Source organism: Passer montanus, unplaced genomic scaffold (genome assembly GCF_014805655.1).
Source record: "Passer montanus isolate IOZ18808 unplaced genomic scaffold, ASM1480565v1 scaffold281, whole genome shotgun sequence".
NCBI lineage: Eukaryota > Metazoa > Chordata > Aves > Passeriformes > Passeridae > Passer > Passer montanus.
The window spans coordinates 84,629-98,830 of record NW_024367495.1 but is presented as its reverse complement, the minus strand read 5'-3'; the positions used below and the strand labels follow the sequence as shown (position 1 = coordinate 98,830).

Here is a 14,202-nt window from a genome sequence, read left to right as displayed (position 1 = left end):
GACCCCCCAAAAAGCCCCTCAGACCCCCCAAAAAGCCCCCAGACCCCCCAGAGCCCCCCCAGACCGCGATGTCCCCTGTCCCCAGGGCCTCAGCTTCCACCTGGCCGCGGTGCTGCTCTCCCTGGGCCTCATCACCTACGCCGAGCACGGTCAGCGCCGGCCCTTTAAGGGGCGGGGCTGGGGCGGGGCAAATGGGAGGGGCTTAACTAGCGGGGGTTTAAAGGTGGGTGTGGCCTAAAGGTGTGGGTGGGGCTTCACTGCTGTGGGCAGAGCCTGGTGGTGCTGGGTGGGGCTACGAGGGTGTGGGTGGAGCCTGCAGTGATGGGCGGGGCTATGTGGGTGTGGGTGGAGCCTGCCATAATGAGCAAGGCTATTAGGAGTGGGTGGAGCCTACTGTGATGGGTGGGGCAGTGTAGGTGTGGGTGGAGCCTGCAGTGATTGGCAGGGCTATGAGGGTGTGGGTGGAGCCTGCAGTGATGGGCGGGGCTATGATGGGTGTGGCCTGCAGTGATGGGCGGGGCTATGACCTGCAGTGATGGGCAGGGCTGTGAGAGGATGTGGGTGGAGCCTGCAGTGATGGCAGGGCTATGTGGGCGGAGCCTGCAGTGATGGGCAGGGCTATGTGGATGTGGGTGGAGCCTGCAGTGATGGGAGGGGCTGTAATGGGTGGGTGGAGCCTGTGGTGATGGGCAGGGCTATGTGGGCGGAGCCTGCAGTGATGGGCAGGGCTATGTGGATGTGGGTGGAGCCTGCAGTGATGGGCAGGGCTATGTGGGCGGAGCCTGCGGTGATGGCAGGGCTATGTGGGCGGGGCCTGCAGTGATGGGCAGGGCTATGTGGATGTGGGCGGGGCCTGCGGTGATGGGCAGGGCTATGTGGGTGGAGCCTGCAGTGATGGCAGGGCTATGTGAGTGTGGGCGGAGTCTGCGGTGATGGGCAGGGCTATGTGGGTGGAGCCTGCAGTGATGGGCAGGGCTATGTGGGCGGAGCCTGCAGTGGGGGGGGGGGGGGGGGGGGGGGGGGGGGGGGGGGGGGAGGGGGGGGCCCGGGGGGCCCCAGGGGAGGGCACAGGGGTTGGGGGGCTCTGAGGGGAGGGCTGGGGGCACAGCCAGAGGGTTCGGGGTTCCTGCAGGCACTCGGGGGGATTTGGCGGCTTTGGGGGGGTCCCTGAGGTTTCCGGGGTCCCACAGACGCTGTGGTTGTGGGGGGTGAACAGGGGATTTGGGGGTCCCTGAGGGTTTTGGGGGTCCCTGGAAGGTTTTGGGGGTCCCTGAGGGTTTTGGGGGTCCCTGGAAGGTTTTGGGGGTCCCTGAGGGTTTTGGGGGTCCCTGAGGGTTTTGAGGTCCCTGAGGTTTCTGGGGTCCCGCAGACGCTGTGGGTGTGATCAGGGGTTTTGGGAGTCCCTGAGGGTTTTGGGGTCCCTGAGGTTTCCGGGGTCCCGCAGACGCTGTGGGTGCGGGCTCTGAACGCGGCCCTGGGCGCCCTGGCCCTCTTCCACCTGTCCTACCTGGGCGCCCTGTTCGATGTGGAGGCTGAGGATGCCGTGGAGGAGCAGGTGGGACCCCCGAGCCCCCCGGAGCCCCTCGAGGTTTGGGGTCGCCATTGGGCGCGCCCTGACGCCATCTCGCCCCTCAGGGCTACGGCATGGCCTACACCGTGCGCAAGTGGTCCGAGCTGAACTGGGCCAGCCACTGGGTGACGCTGGGCTGCTGGGTGCTGGCCCGGCTGTTGCGCTGAGGCTCTGCGAGGCCACTGGGGGCAAACTGGGAGCACTGGGAGCCACTGGGCGCGCCTGGGAGGACCGGGCGCCACAGAGAGCGCGGCCGCTGCGGCCGCCCCGCGGGGGCCGCTCCGCGCCGCCGGCAGCGCCTCTCGATGGTCCCGACTTCCGCTCCGGGGCTTTCCCGCGCTTTCTCGGGCGGAAGTGGCGCCGCGCGGCCGCCGTGGGACCAATAAAGCCTCGCCTCGATGGTTCCTGTCAATCATTCCCGGGTGGCCAATGGGAACGCGAAGGGCGGCGCATGCGCGGACGGGTTGGGGGGGTTTGGCGCCCCCTGGCGATGGCTCGGAATCAAAGCTTTGACCAAAATCCTCTTAATTCACCTCAAAAACGCGCGGGGGGCCCTATGGCCACTATAGGGACTGGGGGGGGACCTATAGCCCCCGGAGCGGGGGTGGGGGAGAGCGGCCATAGTGCTCCTATGGGAACCAGGAGTGCCCCTGTATCCCCTACGGGGACTGGGGGGGTCCATAGGGCCAATATAGGGACTGGGGGGGGACCTATAGCCCCCGGAGCGGGGGTGGGGGAGAGCGGACATAGTGCTCCTATGGGAACCAGGAGTGCCCCTGTATCCCCTATAGGGACTGGGGGGGTCCATATGGCCCCTATAGGGACTGGGGGGGAGGGTCCCTATAGCCCCCAGGAGAGGGAGGGTCCATATGGCCCCCACAGGGACTGGGGGCAGGGTCCATATGGATGCTATAGGGCCCGAGGGGGAGGGTCCATATGGATCCTATAGGGCCCGGGGGGTCGCTCGGAGCCGTCAGGTGCCCTTGGCCTTGCTGGGAGACCTGCAAGAGAGAGAGACCCTGAGGGACCCTATGGATCCTGTGAGGCCTGGGGGGCTCCAGGGGGGTCTGTAGGGGCTGGGAGAGCTCCGTGGGATCCCCTGGGCAGTCCCCTATGGATCCCATCGAGCCCTGGGGGGCTCCTGTGGCATGCAGGAGAGACCCTATGGATCCTGTACGGCCCTGAGTGGCTCCTGAGACATCTGGGCAGTGTCCCCTATGGATCCCATACCGCCCTGGGCATCCCCTATGGATCCTGTATGGCCCTGGGGGGCTCCCATGGATCCTGTGGGGCCTGGGCAGTGTCCCCTATGGATCCTGTGGGGCCTGGGCAGTGTCCCCTATGGATCCCATGGGTCCCCAGGCAGCCCCTAGGGATCCCACACAGCCCCGGGCAGTCCCCTATGGATCCCATAGGACCCCAGCCCGTGTTAGTGTGTTAGTGCCCCCCCACACGCGCTTTAACCAAATCCGCCTTTATTAGCCCCAAAGCTCGTTAAAAACGCGCCCGGCCCCTCCCCCCTACAAAATCTGTACATCCGGCCCCTCCCCCACCGGGCGGGGGGGCTGGGGGGGAGGGGATCCCCACAGAGGGGGCAGGGTCCCAATGAGCCCCTCATTAACTCTTCATTAACCCCGCTGACCCCGTTAACCTCTGCCCTCGTTAACCCAGAGCTCCTTCATTAACCTCATTAACCCCACTGACCTCATTAATGTCCAAGACCCAAATCGCCTTAATGAGCTGCCCATAATTAATGAGTCCCTGCAGGTCCCTAACGAGCCTTAATGAGCCCCCACCACCCAATCAAGGCCAAGACCGGGGGGGTCCCCCCTTGCTGACCCTGGGGACCCCCGAGCTCCTCCACCATCCTAACGAGCCCTAATGAGCATAACAAGCCTAATGAGCCCCTGCCACCTGCGGACCCCTCACTGCTGACCCCTCAGTGCTGACCCCTCACCTGGGCACCCTCACCTGCTGACCCCTCAGTGCTGACCCCTCACCTGGGCACCCTCAGTGCTGACCCCTCACCTGAGCACCTTCACCTGGGCACCCTCACCTGCTGACCGCTCACCTGCTGACCCCTCACCTGGGCACCCTCAGTGCTGACCCCTCACCTGGGCACCCTCACCTGCTGACCCCTCAGTGCTGACCCCTCACCTGGGCACCCTCAGTGCTGACCCCTCAGTGCTGACCCCTCACCTGGGCCCCCTCACCTGGGCCCCCTCACTGCTGACCCCTCAGTGCTGACCCCTCACCTGGGCACCCTCACCTGCTGACCCCTCAGTGCTGACCCCTCACCTGGGCACCCTCAGTGCTGACCCCTCACCTGGGCCCCCTCACCTGGGCACCCTCACTGCTGACCCCTCAGTGCTGACCCCTCACCTGGGCACCCTCACCTGGGCACCCTCACTGCTGACCCCTCAGTGCTGACCCCTCACCTGGGCACCCTCAGTGCTGACCCCTCACCTGGGCACCCTCACCTGCTGACCCCTCAGTGCTGACCCCTCACCTGGGCACCCTCACCTGCTGACCCCTCAGTGCTGACCCCTCACTTGGGCACCCTCAGTGCTGACCCCTCACCTGGGCACCCTCACCTGCTGACCCCTCAGTGCTGACCCCTCACCTGGGCACCCTCACCTGCTGACCCCTCACCTGGGCACCCTCAGTGCTGACCCCTCACCTGGGCACCCTCACCTGCTGACCCCTCAGTGCTGACCCCTCACCTGGGCACCCTCACCTGCTGACCCCTCAGTGCTGACCCCTCACCTGGGCACCCTCACCTGCTGACCCCTCAGTGCTGACCCCTCACTTGGGCACCCTCAGTGCTGACCCCTCACCTGGGCACCCTCACCTGCCGCCCCCTCAGCCGGGCCCCCGCCCCGCTCACGGCCCCCCGTCCCCTCCCCGTCCCGGTGGCCCCCCGGCCGTCCCCAGGGCTGCCTAGGGCCCCACTGACTTGCCGCCGTCCTGGCTGCGGTGGCCGGCCTGGCCGCGGGGCCGCCCGTAGAGCACCACGGCGGCCAGCACCATGGCGGTGCCGGCCAGGAAGGGCGCGCGCGGCCGGAAGCCGAAGAGGTGCGCCGAGGCGGCCGTGGAGGCCAGGATGGACAGCGCCGTGGCGAAGCCCTTGAGGATGTTGTCGGCGTAGCGGACCACCACGGCCACCAGCAGCCCCCCGGCCGCCTGGTTGACCACCACGGCCCACACGGCGCCGTTGTAGCCGTAGAAGAAGCCGAGCGCGGCCACGGCCGGGCCCTCGGCGGCCAGCATGGCGCCCAGCCCCACGGCCGTGCCCACGGCGCCCAGCTGCACGTTGCGCAGCCAGATGGAGCCGCCCGAGCGCTTCAGCAGCCGCTCGAAGTAGACGCCGGCGAAGCCCGAGGACAGGCAGGAGGCGGCCACGGCCGCCAGCCCCACGGCGTAGCTCTGCGCCGGGCCCTCGGGGCCCGCGGACGGCGCCAGCGCCGCCGGAGGGGGCACGGCCCGCGCCTGCTCCGCCTGCACCAGCGCCACGCCCGCAAAGAGCAGCGCCAGCGACAGCCACTGCAGCCGCGACAGCGCCGTGCCCAGCAGCAGCACCGAGAACAGCGCCGTGGTCAGGATCTTCAGCTGGTACGTCACCTGCGGGAGGGGGACAGTCAGCTGGGGACGGGGACAGGGACAGGGACATGGGGACAGGGACATGAGGACAGGGACATGGGGAGAGGAACATCTTCAGCTGGTACGTCACCTGCGGGATGGGGACGGGGACAGTCAGCTGGGGACGGGGACAGGGACATGGGGAGAGGGACATGGCGACAGTCAGCTAGGGACAGGGACATGGGGACAGAGACATGGGAACAGGGATGGGGACAGTCAGCTGGGGACGGGGACAGGGACATGGGGACAGGGACAGGGACAGTCAGCTGGGGACGGGGACAGGGACATGGGGACAGGGACAGGGACAGTCAGCTGGGGACGGGGACAGGGACATGGGGACAGGGACAGGGACAGTCAGCTGGGGACGGGGACAGGGACATGGGGACAGGGACAGGGACAGTCAGCTGGGGACGGGGACAGGGACATGGGGACAGGGACATGGGGACAGAGACATGGGGACAGGGATAGCATCTTCAGCTGGTACGTCACCTGGGGGATGGGGACAGTCAGCTGGGGACATGGACATGGGGACAGGGACATGGAGACAGGGACATGGGGAGAGGGATGGGGACAGTCAGCTGGGGACGGGGACACGGGACAGGGACATGGGGACAGGGATAGGGACAGTCAGCTGGGGACAGGGACATGGAGACAGGGACATGGGGAGAGGGATGGGGACAGTCAGCTGGGGACAGGGACACAGGGAGAGAAACAGCATCTTCAGCTGGTACGTCACCTGCGAGGATGGGGATGGGGACAGTCAGCTGGGGACAGGGACACAGGGAGAGAAACAGCATCTTCAGCTGGTACGTCACCTGCGAGGATGGGGATGGGGACAGTCAGCTGGGGACGGGGACATGGGGACAGGGACATGAGGAGAGGAACAGCATCTTCAGCTGGTACATCACTTGTGGGGACAGGGGTAGGGACAGGGACAGTCACCTGGGGACAGGGACAGTCAGCTAGGAACAGGAACATGGGGACAGTCACCTGCAGACAGGGATGGGGACATGGGCACAGAGACATGGGGACAGTCACCTGGGAGACAAGCACAGTCACTGGGGGACAGCAGGGACAGGGACATCACCTGTGGGGACAGGGGTGGGGACAGGGACAGTCACCTGGGGACAGGGACAGTCAGCTAGGAACAGGAACATGGGGACAGTCACCTGCAGACAGGGATGGGGACATGGGCACAGAGACATGGGGACAGTCACCTGGGAGACAAGCACAGTCACTGGGGGACAGCAGGGACAGGGACAGTCACCTGGGAACAAGAACAGGGTCACCTGGGGACAGTCACCTGGGGACAGGGACAGGGTCACCCTGGAGACAGGGACAGCTGGTGACAGCAGGGACAGGGTCACCTGCAGGATGGGGACACAGTGACACATGGGGGACAAGAACACCTGAGGACAGGGACACCTGCAGGGACAGCAGGGATCTGGTCACATGGGGACAGGGACACCTGTGGGGACAGGGACACCTGTGGGGACAGGGACAGGATCTGCAGCTGGCATGTCACCTGTGGGACAGCAGGGACAGGGTGACATGGGGATAGGGACACCTGGGGACAAGGACAGGGATGAGAACAGGGTCACCTGCAGGACACAGACACAGGTGTGACATGGGCACAGGGACACAGATACTGTCACCAGCAGGGACATCAGGGACAGGGACCCTGGACATCGTCACAGGGACATGGGGACAGGAACACGGGAACTGTGACTGTCAGAAGGACATGAGGACAAGGACACTGTGACCGTCACAGGGACACGAGAAGAGAGACATAGTGACTGTCACAGGGACATGACAACAAGGACACCATGACTGTCACAAGGACACGGGCACAGGGACAGCACCACGGTCCCCAAGGTCCCTGAGCTCATCACCTCCCCGTGTGCCACCTGTCCCCATGCACCACCTGTCCCTGTGTGCCACCCGTCCCCGTGTGCCAGCTGTCCCCATGTGCCACCTCCCCCCATGTGCCACCCGTCCCCGTGTGCCACCCATCCCCATGTGCCACCTGTCCCCACGGGCCAGCTGTCCCCGTGTGCCACCCATCCCCGTGTGCCACCCGTCCCTGTGTGCCACCTGTCCCTATGCACCACCCGTCCCCGTGTGCCAGCTGTCCCCATGTGCCACCTCCCCCCATGTGCCACCCATCCCCGTGTGCCACCTGTCCCTATGCACCACCTGTCCCCGTGTGCCACCCGTCCCCTGTCCCACCTGGAAGGTGGCCGCGGGCAGGTTGGAGATGGCCACGTACTGCAGGTTGTTCTGCAGGGTGTAGATGAGGGAGGGGACAGCCAGGCGCAGCGTGTCCCCAAACTGTCCCACCACGGCCTCGTGCAGCGTCACCGCCGTCTGCCGGACACTGCCTGGGGGGACAGGGCTCGGTGACAGGGACGTGCCCGGGCTGGCCACGGCCACTCCGCCCCTGTCACCCCCCACCGCGACTCCCCCACGGCTCTGCCACTTGTCACCTTCACCCCTCCAAAGTCCCCAATGTCCCCTGTGTCCTCACCGTGTGACCCCTCCCAAGTCCCCTCCTGGTGCCTCGTGTCCCCTTTGTGTCCCCATCGCCCCAGCCCGTGCTCACCTCAGAGCTGGAGGATGGCACGGCACCAGGTGTGGCCCTGTCCCCGTGTCCCCACTATCCCCATGTCCCCACTGTCCCCATGTCCCAGTGTCCCCAAAATACCCATTATCCCCAAGGTCCCTGCTGTCCCCAATGTCCCCACTGACTCTGGTGCTGGATGAGCAGCAGCAGCAGGCACAGCTCCATGTCCCTGTGTCCCTGCTGTCCCCAATGTCCCCATGTCCTACCCCAGTGCTGGATGAGCAGCAGCAGCAGGCACAGCCCCATGTCCCCATGTCCCCAGTGTCCCCATGTCCCCGTGTCCTACCCCGGTGCTGGATGAGCAGCAGCAGCAGGCACAGCCCCATGTCCCCATGTCCCCAGTGTCCCCATGTCCCCGTGTCCTACCCCGGTGCTGGATGAGCAGCAGCAGCAGCAGGCACAGCCCCGTGTCCCCATGGTGTGACACGTGCACAGGGACACAGATACTGTCACCAGCAGGGACATCAGGGACAGGGACCCTGGACATCGTCACAGGGACATGGGGACAGGAACACGGGAACTGTGACTGTCAGGACATGAGGACAAGGACACTGTGACCGTCACAGGGACACGAGAAGAGAGACATAGTGACTGTCACAGGGACATGACAACAAGGACACCATGACTGTCACAAGGACACGGGCACAGGGACAGCACCATGGTCCCCAAGGTCCCTGAGCTCATCACCTCCCCGTGTACCACCTGTCCCCGTGTGCCACCCATCCCCATGTGCCACCTGTCCCTATGCACCACCCGTCCCCGTGTGCCAGCTGTCCCCGTGTGCCATCCGTCCCCGTGTGCCACCCGTCCCTGTGTGCCACCTGTCCCTATGCACCACCTGTCCCCGTGTGCCAGCTGTGTCCTGTCCCACCTGGAAGGTGGCCGCGGGCAGGTTGGAGATGGCCACGTACTGCAGGTTGTTCTGCAGGGTGTAGATGAGGGAGGGGACAGCCAGGCGCAGCGTGTCCCCAAACTGTCCCACCACGGCCTCGTGCAGCGTCACCGCCGTCTGCCGGACACTGCCTGGGGGGACAGGGCTCGGTGACAGGGACGTGGCCGGGCTGGCCACGGCCACTCCGCCCCTGTCACCCCCCACCGCGACTCCCCCACGGCTCTGCCACTTGTCACCTTCACCCCTCCAAAGTCCCCAATGTCCCCTGTGTCCTCACCGTGTGACCCCTCCCAAGTCCCCTCCTGGTGCCTCGTGTCCCCTTTGTGTCCCCATCGCCCCAGCCCGTGCTCACCTCAGAGCTGGAGGATGGCACGGCACCAGGTGTGGCCCTGTCCCCGTGTCCCCACTATCCCCATGTCCCCACTGTCCCCATGTCCCAGTGTCCCCAAAATACCCATTATCCCCAAGGTCCCTGCTGTCCCCAATGTCCCCACTGACTCTGGTGCTGGATGAGCAGCAGCAGCAGGCACAGCTCCATGTCCCTGTGTCCCTGCTGTCCCCATGTCCCCATGCCCCCGTGTCCCCGCTCACCCCGGTGCTGGATGAGCAGCAGCAGCAGAATCTCCGGAGCCTCCCCCGTCCGCCGCCCCCGGGGCCGCCATGGTGGCACCTGCACAGCACTTCCGCTTCCGGCCACGCCGCGGCTCCGCCCACAGAGGGGGAGCGGCTCCGCCCCCGCTCGGTCCAGCCAATCCCCGCGCGCACTTTCGCGCGGCGCCACGCCCTCCGAGCCAGCCAGACCAATCAGCGCTCGCCTCGCGCGCTTCCCGCCGCCGACTCGCGCGGTTTCCGCCTCTCTCCCCACAAGCCACGCCTCCCTCACCCACAGACCAATCGCCGCTCTTCTCACCTCTCACACCCCCCTTAGGCTCCGCCCAGCACTCGCACCACCTCCCCCTCCGCAAACCCACCAATCCCCGCCCGCCTTCCTCACGCGTCGCCCAATCAGCGCCCGCCGCTGGCAGGGCCGCAGCCAATCAGGGGCAGCGGCGCTCGGCGGGCCGGCGCATTCCAAGATGGCGGCGGTGGCGGGCGGGTCGCGGCGCTGGGACCCGGCGGCGCTGGGGCTGGACCCGTCCTGGCGCCTCACGGCCTACGGCGAGCTGCGCGGCTGAGGCTGCAAAGTCCCGCAGGAGACGCTGCTCAAGCTCCTGGCGGGACTGGAGGGGCAGCGCCCGGGAGGAGGAGGCGGAGGGGAAGGGGCGGAAGCGGAGAGCGGCGGGGCCCCGGCGCTGGGTGAGAGAGCGGAGAGCCCGGCAGGGCCGCGGGGAGCCTCGGACCGGGGGCCTGGGGGCTCCGGGCGGGCTCAGGGACACGGCGGGGGCGCTGAGGGGTCTCAGGGGCTTGGGGGAGCCCTCAGAGGGGCGCTGAGGGGTCTGGGGGAGCCAGGAGGGCTCGGGTCGGTGCTGGATGAGCAGCAGCAGCAGGCAGGCGCTGCCCTTCATGGCCTCGGCCATCACCACGGCGGTGGTGGGCAGGAAGCGCTCCCCGGGCAGCGTGCGCACGTAGCGGATGCTGAGCACCAGCGACGCGTTCTGCAGCACCAGCACGCCCAGGCTGGCGTACTTCACCCGCCACGACACTGTGGGACACCGGGGTCACCGGGCTGAGCCCCCCTGAGACCCCCGGGAAGGGAACTTCCCCCACCACGACACTGTGGGACACCGGGGTCACCGGGCTGAGCCCCCCTGAGACCCCCGGGAAGGGAACTCCCCCCACCACGACACTGCAGGGACACCGCGGGTCACCGGGCTGAGCCCCCCGAGACCCCCCAGGATGAGGATTTCACCCGCCACGACACTGCGGGCACACTGGAGTCACTGAGGGGGGCAGGAGGACACCGGGCTGAGCCCCCCTGAGCCCCCGGGCTGAGTCCCCCTGAGCCCCCCGATCCCCCCGGGACGGGAACTCGCCCCGCCGGGACACCGGGGGTCCCACGGTGGGACCTCCCCTCACACCCTCCGGACCTGCCCCAAAGCCCCGCCCAGCCACGACCCCTCTGCCACCACTGATTTGGGAAAGAATGGTATTTGGGGACGGAGGGAGGGAGGAAGGGAGGGAGGGAGAGGGAGGGGCCCCCGCGGATCCGGCTCCCCCCTCCCGCCCGCATCCGCGTTCCCCTCCCCATCCGGCTCTGCCTGAGCCTGGGTCCCCCACCCCCGGCGGGGGCTGTGCTGCCATGAGGGGCTCGGTGCCCCCCTTGTGCCACCCCTGGTGGGTTCGGTGCCCCCCTCATGCCACCCGTCATGGGCTCAGTGCCCCCGTTGTGCCCCCCATGAGGGGCTCGGTGCCCCAGTCATGGGCTTGATGTCCCCCTTGTGCCACTCCTGGTGGGCTTGGTGCCCCCACTGAGGGCTCAGTGCCCCCTCTCATGCCCCCCATGATGGGCTCAGTGCCCCCGTCGTGCCCCCCTGAGCGCTCGGTGCCCCCCATGAGGGGCTTGGTGCCCCAGTCATGGGCTTGATGCCCCCCCTGGTTCCCCCCCTGAGCCCTCGGTGCCCCCCTGGTGCCCCCCTGAGCCCTCGGTGCCTGGGGCTCGGTGCCCCCCTTGTGCCACCCCTGGTGGGTTCGGTGCCCCCCTCGTGCCACCCGTCATGGGCTCAGTGCCCCCCTGGTGCCCCCCTGAGCCCCCGGTGCCCGCAGGCATCGGGCTGGACTCGTGTGTGATCCCGCTGCGGCACGGGGGGCTCTCGCTGGTGCAGACCACCGACTTCTTCTACCCCATCATCGATGACCCCTACATGATGGTACCCCAGGAATAGCCCCTGCACCCCAAAGTCACCCCAAAACCACCCCTGGGACCCCAAAAACCCCCCTGGGACCCCATCAATACGTCTTGCACCCCAGCCCCATCCTCTGCCCTCTGGGACCCCCTCAATACCCCTTGCACCCCAAAAAAAAACACCTCGGACCCCTCCTTGGGCCCCATAAACACGCCCTTGCACCCCAAAATCAGCCCTGGGGCCCCCCCAGATCCCATCAGGACTCTTGGGAAACTCCAAATTGCCGTTCGCCCCCCCAGGGAACCCCCAAATCCCTCCAGGGGGCCCCCCAGTTCTCCCCTGAGCCCCCTGAGTCTCTTCCTCCCTCCTGGGACCCCCAAACCTTCCTGGGCCCCTCCCCAGACCCCACTGGGGTCCCCCAGTTCTACCCTGGACCCCCCAAACCTCACCCTGAGTATCCCAAATCCTTTCAGGCCCCCCAAATTCCATCTGCAGACCCCAAGATCTTCCTCTACACCCCAAAATCCACCCTGGGAACCCCACATCCCACCCTGGGCACCCCAAATTCCCCCAAGGACCCCCAAATCTGACTCTGGGCACCCCAAATCCCCCCTGGGGACCCCAAATTCACTCAGAACCCCCCAGTCCCATCCTGGCCACTCCAAATCCACCCTGGGGACCCCAAATCCCCTGTGGGGACTCCAGATCCCCTTTGGACCCCCACGGATTTGATCCCAAGGCCCCCAAACTCCACCTTGGACCCCTCCAATCCCACTTTGGGCCCCCAAACACCATTGGGGTCCCCCAGTCCTGTCCTGGACCCCCCAATCCCATTTTGGGCCCCCCCAATCCCATTTTGAGCCCCCCCAATCCCATTTTGGGCCCCCCCAATCCCATTTTGGGCCCCCCAGTCCTGTTGCAGACCCCCCAAACCCCTCCCCCGTTGCAGGGCCGCATCGCCTGTGCCAACGTGCTGAGTGACCTGTACGCCATGGGGGTGACAGAGTGTGACAATGTCCTGATGCTGCTGAGCGTCAGCCAGCGCATGAGCGAGGAGGTGACAGGGACACGGGGGGGGACAGGGACACACCCTGAGTGTGACAATGTCCTGGTGCTGCTGGGCGAGGAGGTGGCAGGGACAGGGACATGGGGGGGACAAGGTGACAATGTCCTGGTGCTGCTGGGCAAGGAGGTGACAGGGACAGGGACACGGGGGGGACAGGGACACACCCTGAGTGTGACAATGTCCTGGTGCTGCTGGGCGAGGAGGGGACAGGGACAGGGGACATGGGGGGGACACAGAGACACACCCTGAGTGTGACAGCGTCAACCAGCACATGAGGGAGGGGGTGACAGGGACATGGGGAGGACAGGGTGACAATGTCCTGGTGCTGCTGAGCAAGGAGGTGACAGGGACAGGGACATGGGGAGGGGGCTCGCAGTGACACTGGGGACAGGGGACAGGGGGTGGCAGGGATGAGAGTGACAGATGTATTGAGGGGACAGGAGTGGGTCACAGGGACACTGAGGGGTGGCAGGGGCACTGAGGGGTGGCAGGGACACAGGAGGTGACAGTGACACAGCAGGGACAGGGACATTGGGGGGTGACAGGGGACACTGAGGGGGTGACAGGGACACTGAGGGGGTGACAGGGACACAGGAGGTGACAGGGCCGGGCACTGAGGGGTGGCAGGGACACAGGAGGTGACAGTGACACAGCAGGGACGGGACACTGAGATGACAGGGACATTGGGGGTGACAGGGGACACTGAGGGGTGGCAGGGTCACAGGAGGTGACAGGGCCGCTGGTGTCCCCCCAGGAGAGGGACAAGGTGATGCCGCTGATCATCCAGGGCTTCCGGGACGCGGCCGAGGACGGGGGGACGTCGGTGACAGGGGGACACACCGTGCTCAACCCCTGGGTCATCGTGGGGGGCGTGGCCACCGCTGTCTGCCAATCCAGCGAGTTCATCATGTGAGTCCTGGGCGGGGCCACTGGCCCCTGCCAATCACGGGTGTGACAGGGTCACTGCCACCTGTCAATCACTGCTGTGATGGGCGGGGCCACTGCCACCTGCCAATCACTGGTGTGATGGGCGGGGCCACTGCCACCTGCCAATCATGGGTGTGATGGGCGGGTCCACTGCCACCTGCCAATCACTGGTGTGATGGGCGGGGCCACTGCCCCCTGCCAATCATGGGTGTGATGGGCGGGGCCACTGCCACCTGCCAATCACTGGTGTGATGGGCAGGGCCACCTGTCGATCACTGCTGTGATGGGCGGGTCCACTGCCACCTGCCAATCACTGGTGTGGGGGTTGGACCACTGTGTCTGTCAATCATTGGTGTGATGGGAGGGGCCATTGCCTCCTGTCAGTCATTGGTGTGGTGGGAGGAGCTACTGCCTCCTGCCAATCATTTCTGCAAATGATGGGTGGGGCCGCTGCCATCTGTCAATCATTTCTGAGTGGCAGGGGCGGGTCCTGGGGCAGGGTCACTGCTGCCAGTGGAAGCCGTGATTGGAGGGGTGGGCGGGGCTTGGCGGGGGGTGTGGCCATGGCCACCTGTCAATCAAGTGAGGTTCTCATGAGTGGTGGGTGGGGCTTGGGGACAGGGTGGGATCATTGTCAATCAAGTGGGTTTGTCATGTGAGTGACAGGCAGGCCTTGGGAGATGGGGTGGGGTTTGGGACATG

The 14,202-nt window shown here is 66.5% G+C and overlaps 3 protein-coding genes across 3 annotated transcripts in view; 2 read left to right on the top strand and 1 right to left on the bottom strand.

The window, feature by feature from the left end:
• PORCN (porcupine O-acyltransferase) overlaps positions 1-1,969 on the top strand; it is a 10,784-nt gene extending 8,815 nt beyond the window's left edge. The window contains exons 7-9 of the mRNA XM_039713316.1: positions 86-149; positions 1,383-1,555; positions 1,636-1,969. Coding sequence (XP_039569250.1) covers positions 86-149; positions 1,383-1,555; positions 1,636-1,737 — 339 coding nt within the window. The 3' untranslated portion in view covers positions 1,738-1,969. The remainder of the gene's footprint in view (positions 1-85; positions 150-1,382; positions 1,556-1,635) is intronic.
• Positions 1,970-2,269: 300 nt separating this feature from the next.
• Positions 2,270-9,386, bottom strand: SLC35A2 (solute carrier family 35 member A2). The gene is made up of 6 exons (XM_039713315.1): positions 9,316-9,386; positions 8,704-8,851; positions 8,199-8,358; positions 7,439-7,590; positions 4,531-5,191; positions 2,270-2,571 (listed from the first exon to the last, which is right to left on the bottom strand). The coding sequence occupies exons 1-6, from the start codon at positions 9,384-9,386 to the stop codon at positions 2,480-2,482; spliced, it is 1,284 nt and encodes a 427-aa protein (XP_039569249.1). The 3' UTR covers positions 2,270-2,479.
• Positions 9,387-9,782: 396 nt separating this feature from the next.
• LOC120504129 (selenide, water dikinase 1-like) overlaps positions 9,783-14,202 on the top strand; it is a 10,173-nt gene continuing 5,753 nt past the window's right edge. Inside the window, exons 1-4 of the mRNA XM_039713314.1 lie at positions 9,783-10,020; positions 11,428-11,531; positions 12,457-12,564; positions 13,328-13,482. Of these exons, the coding sequence (XP_039569248.1) occupies positions 9,801-10,020; positions 11,428-11,531; positions 12,457-12,564; positions 13,328-13,482 (587 nt within the window). The 5' untranslated portion in view covers positions 9,783-9,800. The remainder of the gene's footprint in view (positions 10,021-11,427; positions 11,532-12,456; positions 12,565-13,327; positions 13,483-14,202) is intronic.